General features: G+C 53.0%; 1 protein-coding gene across 4 annotated transcripts in view; it reads left to right on the top strand.

Annotated features, from left to right (window-relative positions):
- CRACR2A (calcium release activated channel regulator 2A) overlaps window positions 1–16940 on the top strand; it is a 118130-nt gene that overhangs the window by 77285 nt on the left and 23905 nt on the right. For all 4 annotated transcript variants that reach the window (XR_003791039.1, XM_029204732.1, XM_029204734.1 and 1 more), the window contains exons 8-13: window positions 565–660; window positions 2057–2244; window positions 7843–7914; window positions 10673–10718; window positions 12947–13053; window positions 15940–16258. Coding sequence is in view for 3 of the 4 variants with exons in the window: in XM_029204732.1 (XP_029060565.1) it covers window positions 565–660; window positions 2057–2244; window positions 7843–7914; window positions 10673–10718; window positions 12947–13053; window positions 15940–16258 (828 nt within the window). In the remaining variant the exon portion in view is untranslated. The remainder of the gene's footprint in view (window positions 1–564; window positions 661–2056; window positions 2245–7842; window positions 7915–10672; window positions 10719–12946; window positions 13054–15939; window positions 16259–16940) is intronic.

Raw genomic sequence — 16940 nt, 5'->3', positions numbered from 1 at the left:
CTCCACATCCCTGAGTGGGGAAGGCCGGTTCTAGGGCAGGGGGGAGGGGCTGTGGAGCTCACGGGAGAGACCCCCCCTCGGGGCTTGGGAGCCCTCCGTCCCAGCAGGGACACAGCGAGGGCGTAGACCCGCCTGAAGGAGGAAGAAGTGGGGCCCCTGTGTTTTCAGAGGGAGGGCAGTTTAAAGGATTGAATGACTGCGCCCAACATGGACAGAATAAACGAGCCGGAAGGACATTCCATCTTCCAGTGGACAGACAGGAGCCTGAGGCCTGAGATTCCAGCTCAGCCCCTGTTCTGTTCCCCGTTCGGTACCCGCCCACTAACCGACGCTGCCTCTCCTGTGGGAGGCGGTCATCCGACATGTCATATGTGGTGGGAGCTGGCGTTGGGCACACTCTCCATCCGCCAGGGCAGGCGGGTGACCAAAGCCCTGGGATGTTGTGGGAAGACCCCAAAGGATGGGCGGGCCCCTCCCTGCTGTTGAGCAGGTTCAAGGTGGGGGGAAAAAAATCTCCATCCCGGTGCATCTGGGCCTCATGTGTCCTTCTTCCCGGCTTGGCAGGACACGGAGAGGTTCCAGGCGTGCAGTCAGGAGCTGGAACGGAAGCTGTTCTCCAAGGAGCAGGAACTGGAGCAGCTCATCCAGAAGCAGAAGCGGGTATGTTCGTGTCCGTGTCCTCAGAGCACCTGCCCTGCACTCCATCCCCTCCTGTGGCGCTTGCCCACTTTCCCTGCCATTCACTTAAGGACTCTGTTTTCTTAAATCTGAGAAGAACCATTTAGTTGAACAAAAGAGAAAATCTGAAATCACAGGTGATCCCAAGATAAAGCCTTTACTCTCCAATGCCTGGTGTTTAACTTTGGAAAAATTGCCAAGAATTCTCCCAAGTATCCCCCGCAGGCATTGTGGTGTAATTATGCCCAGGAGCCGCCAGAACGCCAAATCGTTACTTTGTTTCCTGCATCCTGTGTGAGAGATAAGGGGGATGCTGTGGTCACACACACTGATATCTGGGGGGAGGCTGCAGACTGTGATGTCTTCCTGCCAGGAGGGCCAGGGATGCCTCCAGCTGGAAGAGCAGGTTGACCAGGACAAAGGTCAACTTGTCCATCCCCTGTCTTCCTATGTGCCCGTACAAGGTGCGCCAGCCTCCTTTGGGACACTTCCCGTCACCACGCAGGGTGGATGCAGACACCAGACGTGCCCCTGACGCACCTGAGTCCCCAGAGGCAGGCTGGGTGGTGTCCCAGGGTCCACCCACTGTGGCTGGGAGTGCGTGGCTCAGGACCCCAGGGAGATGGGTTACCTAGGCAAACCTCGCGCCCACAGCCTCGTCTCCAAAGCAAGGCTCGTAGGAGAGAGAGGCCCGGGTGCCGCTTGGCCTCCTGTTTTGTTTTGTCTGGTGCTGGAAGGCATCCAGCCCTGGACAGACCCAGACACATTGGTTCCATTTGAATAGAAAGGGATATTTTTAGCAGCACATTAAAATACACTTGAAGACACCCCCATGCTAAGGCTGGAGACGGTTCCACTCCTCTGAGTACCCAACCTGTAGATTTTGGTTTCTCTCCTGCAGCAAGACACTCTCACCGCCAGCTGCCTCCCCCTCGCCCACCCCCACCCCCACCCCCGCCCTGCACAGTGTGCCTGGCTTCTCCTCCTCTCTTTCCTCTTCACTATTATGCATTAAGTTCTTACCAGTTAGATTTATGCCTCCAATGAATGATTGCCACTCGACTTAATTACTGCATGCTTGCCTGATTACTCAGGGGCCTCTTGAGAATCACACAATATTCCTTGTTGTTGCTTCCTTCTTCTCTTACTGGCCACATTCATTAAACTGAATTTGTCCTTCCTGCCTCCAGAAGTGTGTGTGTGTGTGTGCATTAAGGGGCAGGACAAAGCTGACTGAGGCTTGAGGGCAGTGAGGGGCAGTAGCATGGGTTCCCGCCCACCAGGTGGAGGAAGCAGGGCGCGGCTGGGAAAGGCCAGCCTGGTGGGGGTGGAGCTTGCTCATCGCTCCCCTCTGCACAACGCCCCCGTCCCTTTCCAGCTGGAAGGCCAGTGCACCGCCCTGCACAACAACAAGCACGAAACCAAGGCTGAGAACGCCAAGCTGAAGCTCACCAACCAGGAGCTGGCTGGGGAGTTGGAGCGGACGTCCTGGGAGCTGCAGGATGCCCAGCAGCAGCTGGAAAGCCTCCAGCAAGAGGCCCGAAAACTCCACCAGGAGAAGGAGATGTGAGTGTCACCCTTGTGCCCTCCAGATCCGTCCCCTGCTGTGAGCGCGTTAGCCCGCCCCCCAGACCCTTCTCCTTGCTCATAACATGGGGATGGGGCTCCTTGGTCCCTGGGACCTCTTCTAACCTTCTAGGATTCTGAGACTGTGAAGCAGACCAGTCCTGTGCCGAGCACTCCCTAGGATTGACGAGAAACGTACAGCCTCATTCTCAGACAACGTATTATGTGATTAGAAAGACGTTATCCAGCCAACAAATAGGGGGCAGTCTGGGGGAAAATCCTGAGTGAGTGGAACGACCAGACATTGACTGTCATGGTTCGGAGACCTGGGAGAACAGAGTGGGCCAGGAAGACTTCCGAGGTCAGCATGTAGTTCGACAGGGCGTGTGACAGTGCCCTGGACGCTTCACCCCAGCTCTGCCCATTTTTTTCCTTCCTCTTTTTCCTTCCTTTTTCAGCCTTCCTCTCTGTGGGCCCTGTGTGGGCAGCCCCATATCTCTGGGGACTGGTTTGCTGATAAACTAGGTGTCCAGCCATTGGGTTCGGCTTGCTGGATGGAGGTGCCCCTGGGAACAGTCCAAGGCTGGGTCTGCACCTGACCCAGAGAAGTCACTGAGGAAGCGGTCTCAGGAGTGTTAGGCTTTGAGAACAAGGGCTCTCTGAGGCCCCGGAATCTCACTTGCTTATCTGTTCACCCATGTACCAGTGCATTCACTGGCAGATTCACATCAGCAACATGTGTTGAAAGCTACTCAGTGCTTTCAACACTGTCTTGGGCACTCAGCGTACCTCACTTACGTCGAAAATCTGACATTATCTCATTTGACCTTCTCAGCGTCCAGGTACCATGGTTATCAACTCTAGTTTATGGATGAGGAAACTGAGGTTCAGAGGTGTTAAGTACCTGTCCTGAGACGCTAAGTGCTGGACACATGCTGCTGACTCCCCACAGTGACAAATGAGTCAGCCGGAAAACTGTGCCCAGGACTAGGACTGGCCACCCTTCACTTACTCGTTTGTTCGAGGACTCATGTAGTCATTCTGCAAAACCTGGGTGCCTGGTCCTGGGTGAGGTAAGGTATAAAGTCTGATTTCAAAAAGAGGGCAGCCTTACCAATGCTTGATGTTTTACATGTGTTAACTGTCTTTGTTCAAAAGCCCTGGCTCTGTCTGACGGCTGGCAAATCGTTGGTGCATCAGAGCCTAAATCAAATTGTTCTGCCGGGGCTTCCCAGGTGGCGCAGTGGTTGGGAGTCCGCCTGACAATGCAGGGGACGCGGGTTCGTGCCCCGGTCCGGGAAGATCCTACATGCCGCGGAGCGGCTGGGCCCGTGAGCCATGGCCGCTGAGCCTGCGCGTCCGGAGCCTGTTGCTCCGCAACGGGAGAGGCCACAGCAGTGAGAGGCCCGCGTACCGCAAAAAAAAAAAAAATCGTTCTGCTGTCTGCCTCATGTGTAATGTCCTGTACTGTTTGGGAATGATCTAGAGTGAGAGGGAGGGGATGGGTTTGGATTTGGAGTTTTACCCTAGGAAGACATCTCCAGTTGAAAAAGATATGTCTTCCCAAGCAGCTGACTTAAAGTAAAATCAACCCCTCCATTCCAAGGCTTGGATGCCCGGTGGAAGGACAGTATATTTCATTGTAAACAAGCAAAATCGGTCCCTCCCCATTGAGATCAGGTCAACCAGGTGCTTAACTTTATAAACAGAATTAAGGAGTCAGGCTCTTAAAATTCAATCAAGTCCTGAAAGCGACAAAATCTGAAAGGCACAGGCATGAGAACCGCAAATGGAAATGAGCACTGGAGCCCGCGTAACGAATCACAGCGTGAGGACTAAAATCTTTCTGAAGTCTTATCTTAATTAAGCAAGCCAGACACACAGCCTCTGGAGGCTGCGAATTGAAAAAGAGGGAAGGAGGGTTAGGAGGGAGAGAAATGAGTCCAGAACCTTTGCGACTTTGTTTCAATAAGAAGCTTGCAGCGTGTGCAGCTGGGGAACCTGCTGGAGCCCAGGAGAGCGTGTCTCCTCCAGAGCGGCCCGGAGAGAAGGGCAGGGAGAGGCTTAGCTTGTCCTCCGTAGAGCAGGATCCCAGACCAGCAGAGCCGACAGGACCTTTGTGCTGGAACCCACCTCTTCATTTCACAAATGAAAACCAAGCTCAGAGAGGAGTAGTGAGCAGCCCGCAGCCACCCAGCTAGTTAGTGTCAGAAAACAAGGTCAGAGCCTCGTCCTCCTGATACCCTGTGCTTCCCCGATGATGTCCAGCTGCCGGATGCTGCTGGGAGGGGGGAGAGTGGGCCTCTAGATCAACAGACCCCGTCATGTATCAGCTGGAGCTCTGAATGGACAAAATGAATTTTCCTGTTCTCCGAAGGTGCCCAAGGAAGGAGAACTAGATTTTAAAATCAGATGAAGAAGGAGCAGTCGAGCAGGGGAGACAATATAAAGATGAAGGTCGACTGGAAGGCAACACCTCTATTTTGTTAATTAACTTGTATCTGGGGGAGAGGTGGTTTATGACAAGGCACGAAATGTGGCAGAAAGAGGTTTGCCCCCCACCCCCTGACTCCCAGCCTCCCATCACCCAGAGGGCACCAGTCCTGGCTCCTTCCAGAGTGTTCTGTACATGTGCGTGCACACACACACACATGCACACACACAGACACACACACACAGACACACACCCATGCACACACACAGACCCCACACAAACACACACAGACACACTCACACACAGAGACACACACAAACACACACTCAGACACACAGACGCACACACACACAGAGACACACTCACAGAGACACATGCACACACAGGCACAGACACACAGAGACACACACACACACTCACAGACACACACACACACACACACAGACCCCCCCCACAAACACACACACACAGACACACACTCACAGACACACACACACACACACACTCTTTACAAAGCGACAGCACACACACTGTTGTACATTTGCCTGCGTTTTCCACTTGACAGATCCTTTGGAGAACGCTCCATATTTCTTTCTTTCTCATAAAAACACAGCCAACAGCCCTTCCCTCCCAGCAGCCATAAACCTCTCACCAGTTACTACCGCAAAACGGCAAGTTCTGTTCCTTTCACTTCACCTGTTAGCCAGACATAAACTTGTAGAACATCTAGGTTAGAAGGACTTTCAAGGTCATTTTAGTCAAATATCCAAGTGTCTTTTTTTTTGCAGAAATGCTTTTCTATTTGTTAACACAAAAAATCTATCTGAATATACATATGTGTGCATGTTTAGACAGATGTGTGTCTACTAGACAAACAGACGTAGGTTTGCACCGATACATACCACGTATGTGTGTGTAGTTGTGTGTGTGTGCACGGTGCCAAGGTCCCTGGTGCCTTGTAAGCAGGGCCAGAGGAGGCTTGGACTGAGGTCCTCTTGGTTGTGGAGGAACTGGCCACTCGGTCAGACACTGTGAGGACCCATTAGGTTAGGTCTCCGGTGTGAGTGTCTGTCCTTAGCGGGGAAAGCCCTCTGCTTTCGGCTGCCCCAGGAGGAAGCAGGGCCCGGGATGGGGGTGGCGGAGCCCCAAAGCCGGATGCAGGTAACCTGAGCTCCCAGGGCGCCAGGCTGCGACCAGACAGCTGTGCTCACCGGGTGCCCTTCGGAGCAGAGTCCCAGATGGCGTTTAGGGACCCAGGATGGATAATAGGGAAGACATTGTTTTCCCTCCAGTTGACATTAAATATAATTGGCAATAAAATGTTGGGAGTTTGCAGCTCTGCAGGAGCCAGAGAAGTTCTGTTACTGAATAAGCATTGTCTGAGGTGAACTTGGTATTTGAGACAGTCTGTTACTGTCGTAAAGTGACTTTATAATTCTGCTATAAAGGGGGAAACCCCACAGATACCGCTCAAGGAATAAGGCGATTGCGAGTCCTGTGGCCCCAGCAAGCTCGTGGTGACGTGGATGGGCTTTGCCAGGGGACCGTCCTTACGCAGCTCAGCCTGCGCACAGTCAAGGCAGCCCTGATGGCCCGTGGCAGTGACGCATTTACTAGGTTGTGGCTTGGAAATACGGGACCCTTTGCAGTAAGCTTGGGGGAGATTTTAAATCTCTGAACTGTGGTGCAGAGCACAGAGGGAAGGATGGAAGCAGAACTGTGCAGTTAAGCAAGGCTTATTTTCCAACATCACCCCATTCTGCTATTTTTTTTTTTTTCTTTTCGGTACACGGGCCTCTCACCGCTGTGGCCTCTCCCGTTGCGGAGCACAGGCTCCGGACGCGCAGGCTCAGCGGCCATGGCTCACGGGCCCAGCCGCTCCGCGGCATGTGGGATCTTCCCGGACGGGAGCACGAACCCGTGTCCCCTGCATTGGCAGGCGGACTCTCAACCACTGCGCCACCAGGGAAGCCCTGCTTTATTTTTTTCCTTTCTTCTCTGAGTGGTGCTGGCTTCCTCCTAAACGCCCCCTCCCCCTCCAGCTCTCTTCCTCCCTCCATCCCTGCCATCTGCCCTCCCCGCCCCTCCTTTAGCCCTCTCTCTTTTTTCTCTTCCCACTGCTATTTGTTGACTGCACCTCCAAGCCAGCCACTGTGTCGAGGATACAGATGTAAACAAAGCACACACAGCCCCCTGCCTCGCAGCCTGAGTTGCCCTCCAGCCACGCTCTGTATGTCTCAGCTTCTCTCTCCCCTTCCTCAAAACCCCTATGATTGACACGCTCACACCGTGATGTAAATGACGGATTATAATTGATACATTAAATCTCTGCTTTGTAGCTAGAGATAAGAAACTTTAGTCAAAGAAATGAATGTGCAACAGTGGAAATCCCAGATCTCCGGGAACAGATTGGAGACTGTTGGGGGAAAGTGGGGAAGGAAAGATAGGTCTTCAATAGCTCCTGCATACAAACTAAACCAGCATGGGGGGGACGGGGGGAGGGAGAAACACCAGCTCTGCTCTCACCCTCCGAGGCTGGGCTGGAGAAGAGTATTGATTCTGATTCCCTGACCTCTCGTGGGGGCGGGGCAGGACCACTGGGAGCCTGAGAAAACAGTGCAGTCATCATCAAGCTGTATCCTTGGGACAGGGAGTCGGGGGTCTAGATTAGGACCCTGGCTCAGTCCTGGGTTGCCAGGGAGAGTTATCAAACCTACTTGACTATCTGTGTCTATAAAACAGGGATCGGGCTTCCCTGGTGGCGCAGTGGTTGAGAGTCCGCCTGCCGATGCAGGGGACACGGGTTCGTGCCCCGGTCCGGGAAGATCCCACATGCCGCGGAGTGGCTGGGCCCGTGAGCCATGGCCGCTGAGCCTGCGCGTCCGGAGCCTGTGCTCCGCAACGGGAGAGGCCGCGACAGTGAGAGGCCCGCGTACCGCAAAAAAAAACAAAAAACAGAAAACAGGGATCATTTCATCTTCCAAATAGGGTGTCTGAGACGACTTGGTGAGACCTGGCTATAAGGCCTGCACGAGGCCGTGCTCTCCAGAGGAAGGCCAGCCCGGGCACCACCCTCCGGGTCCAACTTCATCACTGCCTCGTGCCCTGGTAGCACCCCCTCCCCCCACATGTCACTCATCACTGCCGTCTTGCATCCCCTGCAGGGAAGTGTACCGCGTCACGGAGAGTCTGCAGCGGGAGAAGTCAGGGCTCCTGAAACAGCTGGATTTCCTAAGGTGCGTCCGCATCCCAGAGCCTTGGGTGGGAAGGGGCACCCCCAGAGTCTCCCCTGCCTGCTGAGGGAGCACCCACATTTCCCTGGTCCCCAACATACTGTTGGACAACTGAGCACCACCTCTCCATTATGTTTGGTCCATTTACACAGGTGCCCAGCCCCCTGTCCAGTTTGTACCTCTGCAGGCAGGCGCTGCCTCCTCCTGCTTGGTACCTGGTACGGTACTTGCTCAGGTAGGAGGAGAACTGAATTTACGGAGCATCTAGTCCATGCCAGAGGTAGTATCTCCTTCATCTTCAACAAAACCTGGGAAGTAGGGCAGCTGTTAATACAGGGGTTAGCCATCAAGGAAGCTGATATCAGAGAGATGGAGTAATTTACCAGAGTGACCCAGACGCTCGCTGCCAGAGCCGGAATTGAGTCCCCAGCTGGCTGGTGCTCTTTAGTCTGCCGTATTCTGTTCATGTTTGTTGAATGAGTAAATGAATCACAAACAGAGCAGCAATAAGGGCGTTAGGAGTGTCCTCAGCCTGTTAAACTACCTGTAGATTCAAAGCTCATTGGTTTGGTTTGGATTATCCCCCCCCAAAAACAACCAAACGCAAACGGGTGTGGGGAAAATGGAATGTTCAATTTTGCCTCTGAGCTTTCTAAGTTACTATACTTGCTGCCTGTCAAACACCTCTTGGGGAATAGTGATGAAATTTGGGTCCTGAGTTTTAAAGTGCAGGTGGGTTTGAGTTGGGTACCTTTTGAAGGTTTTTAGGTTGTTTTTTTTTTGTAATTTGAAAGCAAGGTAAGATCACTGCATCTGGCATCTTTGATGCCACCAAATAGAAAAGTTCTTCAAACTGAATGCATTTCAGATTTGTTTCCCTCAAGATGTGATTCCAAAGGCCAGGGAGATGGAAGTGGTTCTTAGGGGCCAAGTTTTAATCCCTGTGAGAGAAGATGTGGATTCTCAGGAAGGCTTTAGTGAAGGCAGAGAATAAGATGTACAAGAACGAGTTTGGTTGGGTTTTTTCCCTTTTTTCTATTGTACTTAGAAAAAAATACAGAGGCAGATTCAGTGTGAAGGCGCAGGGGAGGATGACGAGGCAGCACTCTGCCAACACTTGGGGGTCTTTTTCATGGAGACCAGCGTCTGTGCAGAATCCCAGCCTGAAACTTGCTGTGCTGTCGCCTGGTCCCCGAGCCAGCCAGGGAGAACCCGGATGTGGCGGGAGAGTGAGATCTCTGGGTAGAGACAGACAGCCAGGGGAAATGGGCATCAGGGAGAGACAGAGAGAGCTGGGAGCAGGTGGGGTGGGAAGACAGCGGGAATTGTTGGGGGGGGATCGGGACCATGGCCGGGGTGTGACCCAGGGGCGAGGGGCTGCCGTCCTAAGGGAAATGGGGGCACATGGAAGTAGTTTCAGGGCGCTTGGTAGGAACGTGCACTTTGGAGCTGGATCTGGTTCCAGACTCAGCCCAGCTCCTCATCACCTGTGCAACCTTGAGCAGTTGTCAACAACCTGGACATGCCTGTGTCGCAGGCTTCCTGGGAGAATTGGGTGACTTGTGTGCGGCTGTCGCTACAGAGCGGTGCCGTGAAGGACAGAGGACACATGTACAGAGCAGAACATTCCCTTGCCTATCGGAGCCTCTGCATGGAGATGCTCCAGGAGACAAGAGACGAAGGCGTGGCTCCCCAACTTTCCAAAGAGTTGTTTCCATTTACAGTCGGCCATCTCCATTTCCCAGCCTCGCATTCTCAACCCTCCACCAGGCTTTTTCTCCCCCTATTCCACCAAACGTGGAACCAATGACCTCCACGTTGCTTAAAATATGGGCCAGTTCTCAGGGCCCCATCCTTGTCCCCAGCACATCACTCTTAGCACAGCGTTTCTAGGACTCCTTTTAAAACTTGAGTCAGGTCAGGACACTCCTCGGCCAAAGCCCACCCCCCATGGCTTCATATCTCATTGGGATAAATTCAGAGTTCTGACAGTGGCCCACAGGCAGGGGATGGCAGATCCCCACCTCCCCCATCTTTCCTCTGACCTCTGAGCATCCGCTCCCTCGTTTCCGTTCCACTGGATGCACACCACATGTCTCCCAACCCCGGTCCCTGCCCTTGCCGCTCCCTCTGCCTGTGACGCTCTCCCCCATCCCTGCTGGGCTCTCTCCTCCGCACCCTTTAAGCCTCTGCTCAGATGCCACCTCCTCAGTGAGGTCTTCCCTGACCACCCTCCATCTCTGGCCCTCTTTATGCCACTTCTTCCCCACTTTATTTTTCTCAATAGCAATGAAATACAAATGCCCTGGGGGCAGGAACTTTTTCTTCCATTCCTTGGTGTAGCCCTGACAGCTGGAGCAGTGCCCGGCACACAGTGTGGGCTCAGGGAGACACGTGTGGCATGCAGCCACACATGCATTCATGAATGAAAGGTTTAGAGGAGGGGGGGGCACAGCAAGTTCAAGGCGGAGCTGGAACACCTGGTCAGCTCTGTGGAAGGCTCCCTTAGTGATCAGATGGACCAATGCAGGATCCTGAAGGGCCCTGGGTGTCACAAGGCCATTCTGTGTATCCCCCTGCCTCTGACCTGACTTATACACAATTACCCTTAGCCACAATCACTAAGGAAAGTGGTTCCGCGCCCTCCCCGGGCCTTCCATGCCTGGCCTTCCTCTGTACCCATCTGACCGTCAAACCAATGCTATTGGATCTGTTGACTGCAAGCCCCATGTTTGAATAGATTCCCCTTTTCCATCCACAGGGAAAGGAACAAGTATCTTCGGGATGAACGGGACATATGTTTTCAGGTAATTGGCCAGTGCCCCCTCCCCTGGGGGAAGACGAAGACTGGGGTCCAGTGGCAGCCAGACCTGCGCTGGGACTGGCCCAAGAAGATCCTGAGGCTTGGAATCTGGTCACTCCTTTGTGTGCGCAGGACGGTGGCATAAGATTTTTTGAAAATAGTAAAAATTCACGTTGACCTATAGGGTCATAGTGTGTTAATTTCCCGTGAAGTGACACACTTTCCTCTTGGCATCACGAGACCAGGATACTTGGGAGGGTCCCACATTTCTTGGATGTAGAAATGATCGTGCCATCCGTGAGACGGTGCAGTTGAAATGGCACCATCAATTTTAAACCAAACTGCTCAGTTTTTTTCTTCATTAACATGTTGATCGCTTGATGAAAATTTTTCATTTTTACACACTGTCGTAGAAAGAATTAAAAATGTATATTTCGGGCTTCCCTGGTGGCGCAGTGGTTGAGAGTCCGCCTGCCGATGCAGGGGACGCGGGTTCATGCCCCGGTCCGGGAAGATCCCACATGCCGCGGAGCGGCTGGGCCCACGAGCCATGGCCGCTGAGCCTGCGCGTCCGGAGGCTGTGCTCCGCAACGCGAGAGGCCACAACGGTGAGAGGCCCGCGTACCGCAAAAAAAGAAAAAAAAAAAAAAAGTATATTTCACCGTTTACATAGTTGATTTTATGTACAGTTTTTTTACCCTATGGGGACCGATGCTTCTCTGACCCTGAGTGCCACAGTTACATACTTTCCCAAATAGCACGAAAATCCTGTATTTATTTAAAGAATTTCACTTCCGGCTGCGTTAAACAGAATCTAGGATTTCTCATTCCCCTAACATCCTCCCCTTTAGACAGTAGCTGTGGAAGCTGTGAAGGGAAGAAAAAGGCGGGCAGGATGGATTGATGTGACATTCTGATTATCAGGATTATCGCACGGTGAATTTCACGTGTGTCCTTGGGCAAATCATTAGCCTCCTTGGGCCATGACCCCCATTATCACGTGAGGAAAGAGAATCTCTATCCTTTTTTCCAAACTGTAGGGATTTTTGTGCGTGTGAAAAACTCTTGGAAAGGAAGGTCTTGCCCTGGACTCTCAGCCGTTCAGTGCCCTAAATGTGGTCAGTACACAGCAGATAGTTTGCCCCGGATCCGGTGCAACCTAGTTTATAAGCGCAGATCCTTCAGGGACCTTGTACATCACAATGTCTTTTCTACCACTGGCTGTCAGCAACACGTCTCTGCCGCCCACCTATGTGTACTATCAGAGCAAGGCTTAAGCCTACACATGTTTGTTTGATGGTGGTAATGGTTATAATTGTTTAAGAAGTAACACCGAATTTATTTTAAAACTTCCTAACAAATGTCGCCTTAATCCCTTGACCTGGCTTCCCTTCACCTGCCAAACTCATTCTGCTTTGAGAAGGGAATGGAATTAAGGGAATAAGAACCCTTGTGGGGAATGGAAGAAAGAGGGATAAAATCATGTTCATGCTGAATCACAATTAAAGATTAATTTGGGACCACAGCCATACCTGCGGGGCCGTGGGAGCACTGCAGCCCCTCCTTCTTTCAGGAAGGATCCCTAGGAACCACGGGGCTGGCTGGTTAATGAGAGATTCTTCCTGTGATCTAACACCCCCCTTATCTGGAAGACATCTGTCAGGGGAGCCCTGGCAAGGCAGGTGTAAGCCCCCCACTCTACCCAGTCTCTCCATTGCAAATACGTGAGCAATTTACCTACAGCCAGCCCACTTCCACAAAAGATCTGAAATACCTTGTCCTAGCTTTGTAGCTGTGGACAAGGCTCTGGGTTCATTGATCCTCCTATCTGGGGGTTTGGAAATAAAGAGGGATTGAAACCCCACTGAAGAATGTGTGTGATTTAAAGATGCACAGAGTTTTTTCTGCCCATAAATATTTTTCCTATGCATCCCACATTTAGCTTGTCCTCTTGCAAATTATCACTACTCCTGGGACGGGTAACCTGGCAGACCCCAGGCTCGAAACTTTGATTAGCTTATTAGATGGGAGATGGAGGAATTATGGCGAGAGATGACAGCAAAAGGGAAGAGTGGGTGAAGGCTAGCTCGCAGGGAGCCCAGGCCATCTCTTGCTTCCTTTAGAGTTTTATTTGAAGCCTGTACTATGAGGTGGGGAAATTGAGCCCTTTTCTGCTCCAACGTTGGGACAAATCAGTAGGCGTGGATCTGAGGGCATTTTGTGTTTCTACAGAAAGACAAGGCAGCCAAGGCAAACACAGCTGCTTCCAAGGCAAGCCAGAAGCAGCGATCTGGCTCTGTGATCGGCAAATATGTGGATGGCGGAGGGATGCTCAGAAGGTAAGGCATCCCTGCTGTTCTCATTCATTACCTGTTCCTTGGTCTTGCCAGGTTGGGAGCAGGCTCTGAGCCCAAGCTGAGTGCAGATTGGCCCTGGCGGGAAGCCTGGGGTCAGCCACTATCGCTCCCCTTGAGTCTTGGAGGACGCGTGCCTTCCTGTTCTGACATCTAGGTGCAGGGCAAGCACTTAGGACAGGCCGATCTGCTGAAGAGGGGCTGCAGATCAGGGGAGGGACAGAGGGGGTCGGAGGAAGAGGGGTCAGAGAGAGGGAGGGAGTGGGTGCTGGGCCGGGCTCTGCTGTCTGTTGAGCAGAATGGATGCTCTTGGTTTTCCAGGGACAGGACTGCGTGAGTCTGAAGGGTAATTAGAGTGTAGTACGGAACCTCCAATCGTTGAAGTCCTTTACAGATGAGAATGGGGCCTGTACTTGACAAGACTCCTTTCAATAATTCATATTTAATTAACTCAGGGATAACATGCTTGGTTGTTGTTGGACAGCACACGATTGCATTTAAGTCCCCAGAGGGGCGGCCTGTTGCTCCCCGAAGGAGGCACGCCAGCCTCCCGCCCCTACCCCTGCCCTGTCTTCTCTGGGGCACGTGCTTCTTCCCATGGATGTGGCCACAGAGAGGTGGAGGCTGCCAGATCCCCACGTACCAAACCCGGGACAAAGTGTGTGAACCTGCTCATCCGGGAGACCCTGGGGACAGCAAGCATGAAATAGACATGCCAAGCGGAGGTGCCCTGGGGATGTCAATCTGCTGATGGCTCAAGACCTTGAACCTGACCATCGTGAACTCCTCTTCTAAGTCGCTGAACCGGGATTCACAACAAGGGAGCCAGATTCCTGCATCAACAGTTCACCTGTTGGTTCCTCGGAATGGAATATGTGCTTCCAACAAGCAGAGGCCAATTGCCTACTCTGTACCTGACATTCTCTGAGTTCTGGGAAGTCTCCAAAGATCAATTAGACACGAGTCCTGCCCTTAATATCCATTACTGAGTGCCTGCCCTGTGCAAGACTCAGTGCCGTGTGCTGGGGATACGGAGTGAACAAAATAGACCCCATCTCTGCTTTCATGGAGCTTATAATTGAGTGGAGGACACAGACAATAATTGATGAGTAATCGATAAATTGCAAACCCCGAATTCCCATGCAGACTCTGTCAGAGGTGACCGCTGTCTGCCACTGGTGCATAGCATTCTGTGGCAAAACCAAAAAGGAGCTTAGTCACGCTAAGCTGAAGGCATTCCAGAGTGTAATAGTGCTTGAGAATTTCCCAAGTAAGAAACGCTTCATTTAGGGTCATTTCAGTGCCCATTTCTTTTCTAGTTGCAAGGCCTTTGAAAAGCCATGCTCTGCATCTGTGCGCGTGCATACATGCTCACAACACGTGTTCACACATGTGCACTCGTGTGTGTGAGCAGAGTGAAAGCAGATGGGAAGGGAACACTAATTGTGTGCTCAAGTGGCTAGGCACTTAGTAGGCTCGTCAGAATGTAGAAGAAATTTGTTGGAAAGATGGCAGTCATTTTCTGTAAAAAGCTGATTTTATAAATAAGTGTCAAGAGTCCTTGAATTGCTACAGATCCTTTATTTTATATCAGGGGATCCAAGCTAAGTCAGCACTTTTGTGAGCAAGCGCTATACCTTAATTTACCTTAGAAGTGTCCGGAGTTCAGAACAGTGATACATGCATTTTTTTCTCTTTTTTTTCTGTTTTTGGTCCTTAGGGGCCAGAAATGCTAGGAGCGGGGGGGCGGGAGTTGGGGCAAAGTGAAGGGGCTTTCCCTGTGCTGCATATTCTGTGTCCGTCGCCCACTTCCGCCTCACCACCGCATCCTGCTCGATTTTCTGGTTCTCGAGTGTGTGTGTGTGTGTGTGTGTGTGTGTGTGTGTGTGTTTCGATTCTGGACTCAAGTTCCTCCCCGTAAAAGAGTCCTCAGCTTGACTTGTTCATAAAGGCCTGAGAGGGGGCTGCACCAGGAGGGCCCGTGGGGCCTCTGCTCACAAACCTTGGGGACACAGCCCGTGCCCTGGACCCATGTCTGGTGCCCGGGTGCTGCCCCCCCCCCCCCCCCCCCGCTGCTTCTCCTTGTTCTGGTTGCTCAGGTGTTTCTGGAAGCAAACGTGCACTCAGGCCTCTGAGGCCACTCACTCCTGATCCTAAGGAGAAAGGAAGGAGAAGCGGGCGGAGGGCTTCCTTCCCACCCTGAGCTGGTGATGGACGCTTGCCGTGCCGGGGTCCCTCCCAGAGCAGTGGTCCCCCTCGCCTGCATCCCCGAGGGCTGCTTCCCTAACAGGTCTGGCTTATGCACTGGCTTACTGGGGAGGTGGGCAGGGCGGAAGGGTGAGGAAACAGGCCTGGAGAGTTGGTGTCTTACCTGGGGACACACAGCTGGTAAGGGCTGGCATGGGACCAGGGCAAAGGCCACCGACCTTTAACCCAGGATGCTTTGTTTCCACATCTGTTATGCTTCTTTCTTCACACCTTTACTTCTCCTTTGTGGCACTTCCCACAGTCTGGAACAGCGTAGTGAGTGTGTCATGATTGCTCTAGCCCTGCTAAGCCAAGCGCTCCACGAGGACGGGGGCCGTGTGCATCTGTTGCTGACTGTCATTAGCTTAATACCTGGGAGCCAGCATCACCTTCATCACCTGCACCTTCACCACCTTCACCTTCATCATCACCTTCACCTTCATCTCACCCTCATGATAAGGACATTGAACGAATGAGCTAAACAATGCTGGGTCTGGTTTTCCCTTTCTTGGTTCCTCTCTGCCCCCAAAAAGTGTGCTCCACAGCTCTCTGTCACAGACCCCCAGCTTCCATTCAGATACATTTTACAATATTCTCCCCACTCTTCATTCTTCTCCAAAACAGCCAGTCAGAGGAGGAGGAAGATGTGTTTGGCATCCTGCGGAGGAGAAGCTCCCTGGGCCTGAGTGGGCACCCCCTTACAGAAGAGGGGCCGGGGACCGGGGGTCTGCTGCCCCGGCCGCTCCGCAGAATCATGTCCATTGAAGAGGACCCGCTGCCCCAGCTGCTGGGGGGCGGCTCTGAGCAGCCACTGGGCCAATGCCCGGAAGAAGGGGAGGCCTCCGACCAGGGGGCGGAGGGACAAATCAGGCCGTCCCGACCTCTGGACCTCATGCCTGCGTCTCCCCAAGGGCAGCCCGTCGGAAAAGAGACCCCGTCTAAGGTAAGGGTGCATCCCTCACTGGCTTGTAGGTCACCCTGTGCCTTGTCCCTCGAGTGTGAGCCCAAGAGCCCCAAGGCCACTCAGGAAGCCAGACTCAGCAGGCCTGGTGATGCACCAAGTTTGTGTCCCTCGGGTACCACCCTTCTCCGCTCTGCCGAGTGTCATGATGGAGACTCGGGGGTCTGGGGACACTCTCCTAACAACTTCTGTTGTTGGCCCCTATGTGTTTTTTTCTGATTCAGATTCTGCATTTATAGAGTAGGACCGAGCCTCTGCTGGGCAATTAGCGTCAGCTATCACACGCTTTAAAAAGGGTACCTCTTCTGGTCCGTTCTGTAACCGACCCCTGCAGGCCAGTCCCTGCGGGGGAAGTCTGTGCACCATCGCTTTTCTCTCGGTTCCCAATCAGCTCGGCCCTCCCGGCAGTGTGACGCTGCACTCCCACCCTCCATCCCCGCGGCCCCACCAGCTCTCCCGCTGTGCTCCCCGGGAGAAGGGGGCCGCGTGGACCGTCCTCCTCTGGATCACAAGTGATACTCCTTACCTTGTTTGTGACCCAGGCCTTGGAACTGGCCCCTCAGCCCTCCCCCTGCCCGCCGCTGGATCCTCTAGAACAGTTCCCTCACCCTGTGGCGGCCTTCAGAGCTGAGCGGTCCGAGTGAGGCGTTGGCGTGCGTGCCAG

Source organism: Monodon monoceros, unplaced genomic scaffold, assembly GCF_005190385.1.
Source record: "Monodon monoceros isolate NGI ecotype Baffin Bay Population unplaced genomic scaffold, NGI_Narwhal_1 Super_Scaffold_6, whole genome shotgun sequence".
In the NCBI taxonomy this organism is placed as follows: Eukaryota; Metazoa; Chordata; class Mammalia; order Artiodactyla; family Monodontidae; genus Monodon; species Monodon monoceros.
Note: the sequence above shows the minus strand (reverse complement) of the source record. Positions and strands in the feature narration are given on the sequence as shown.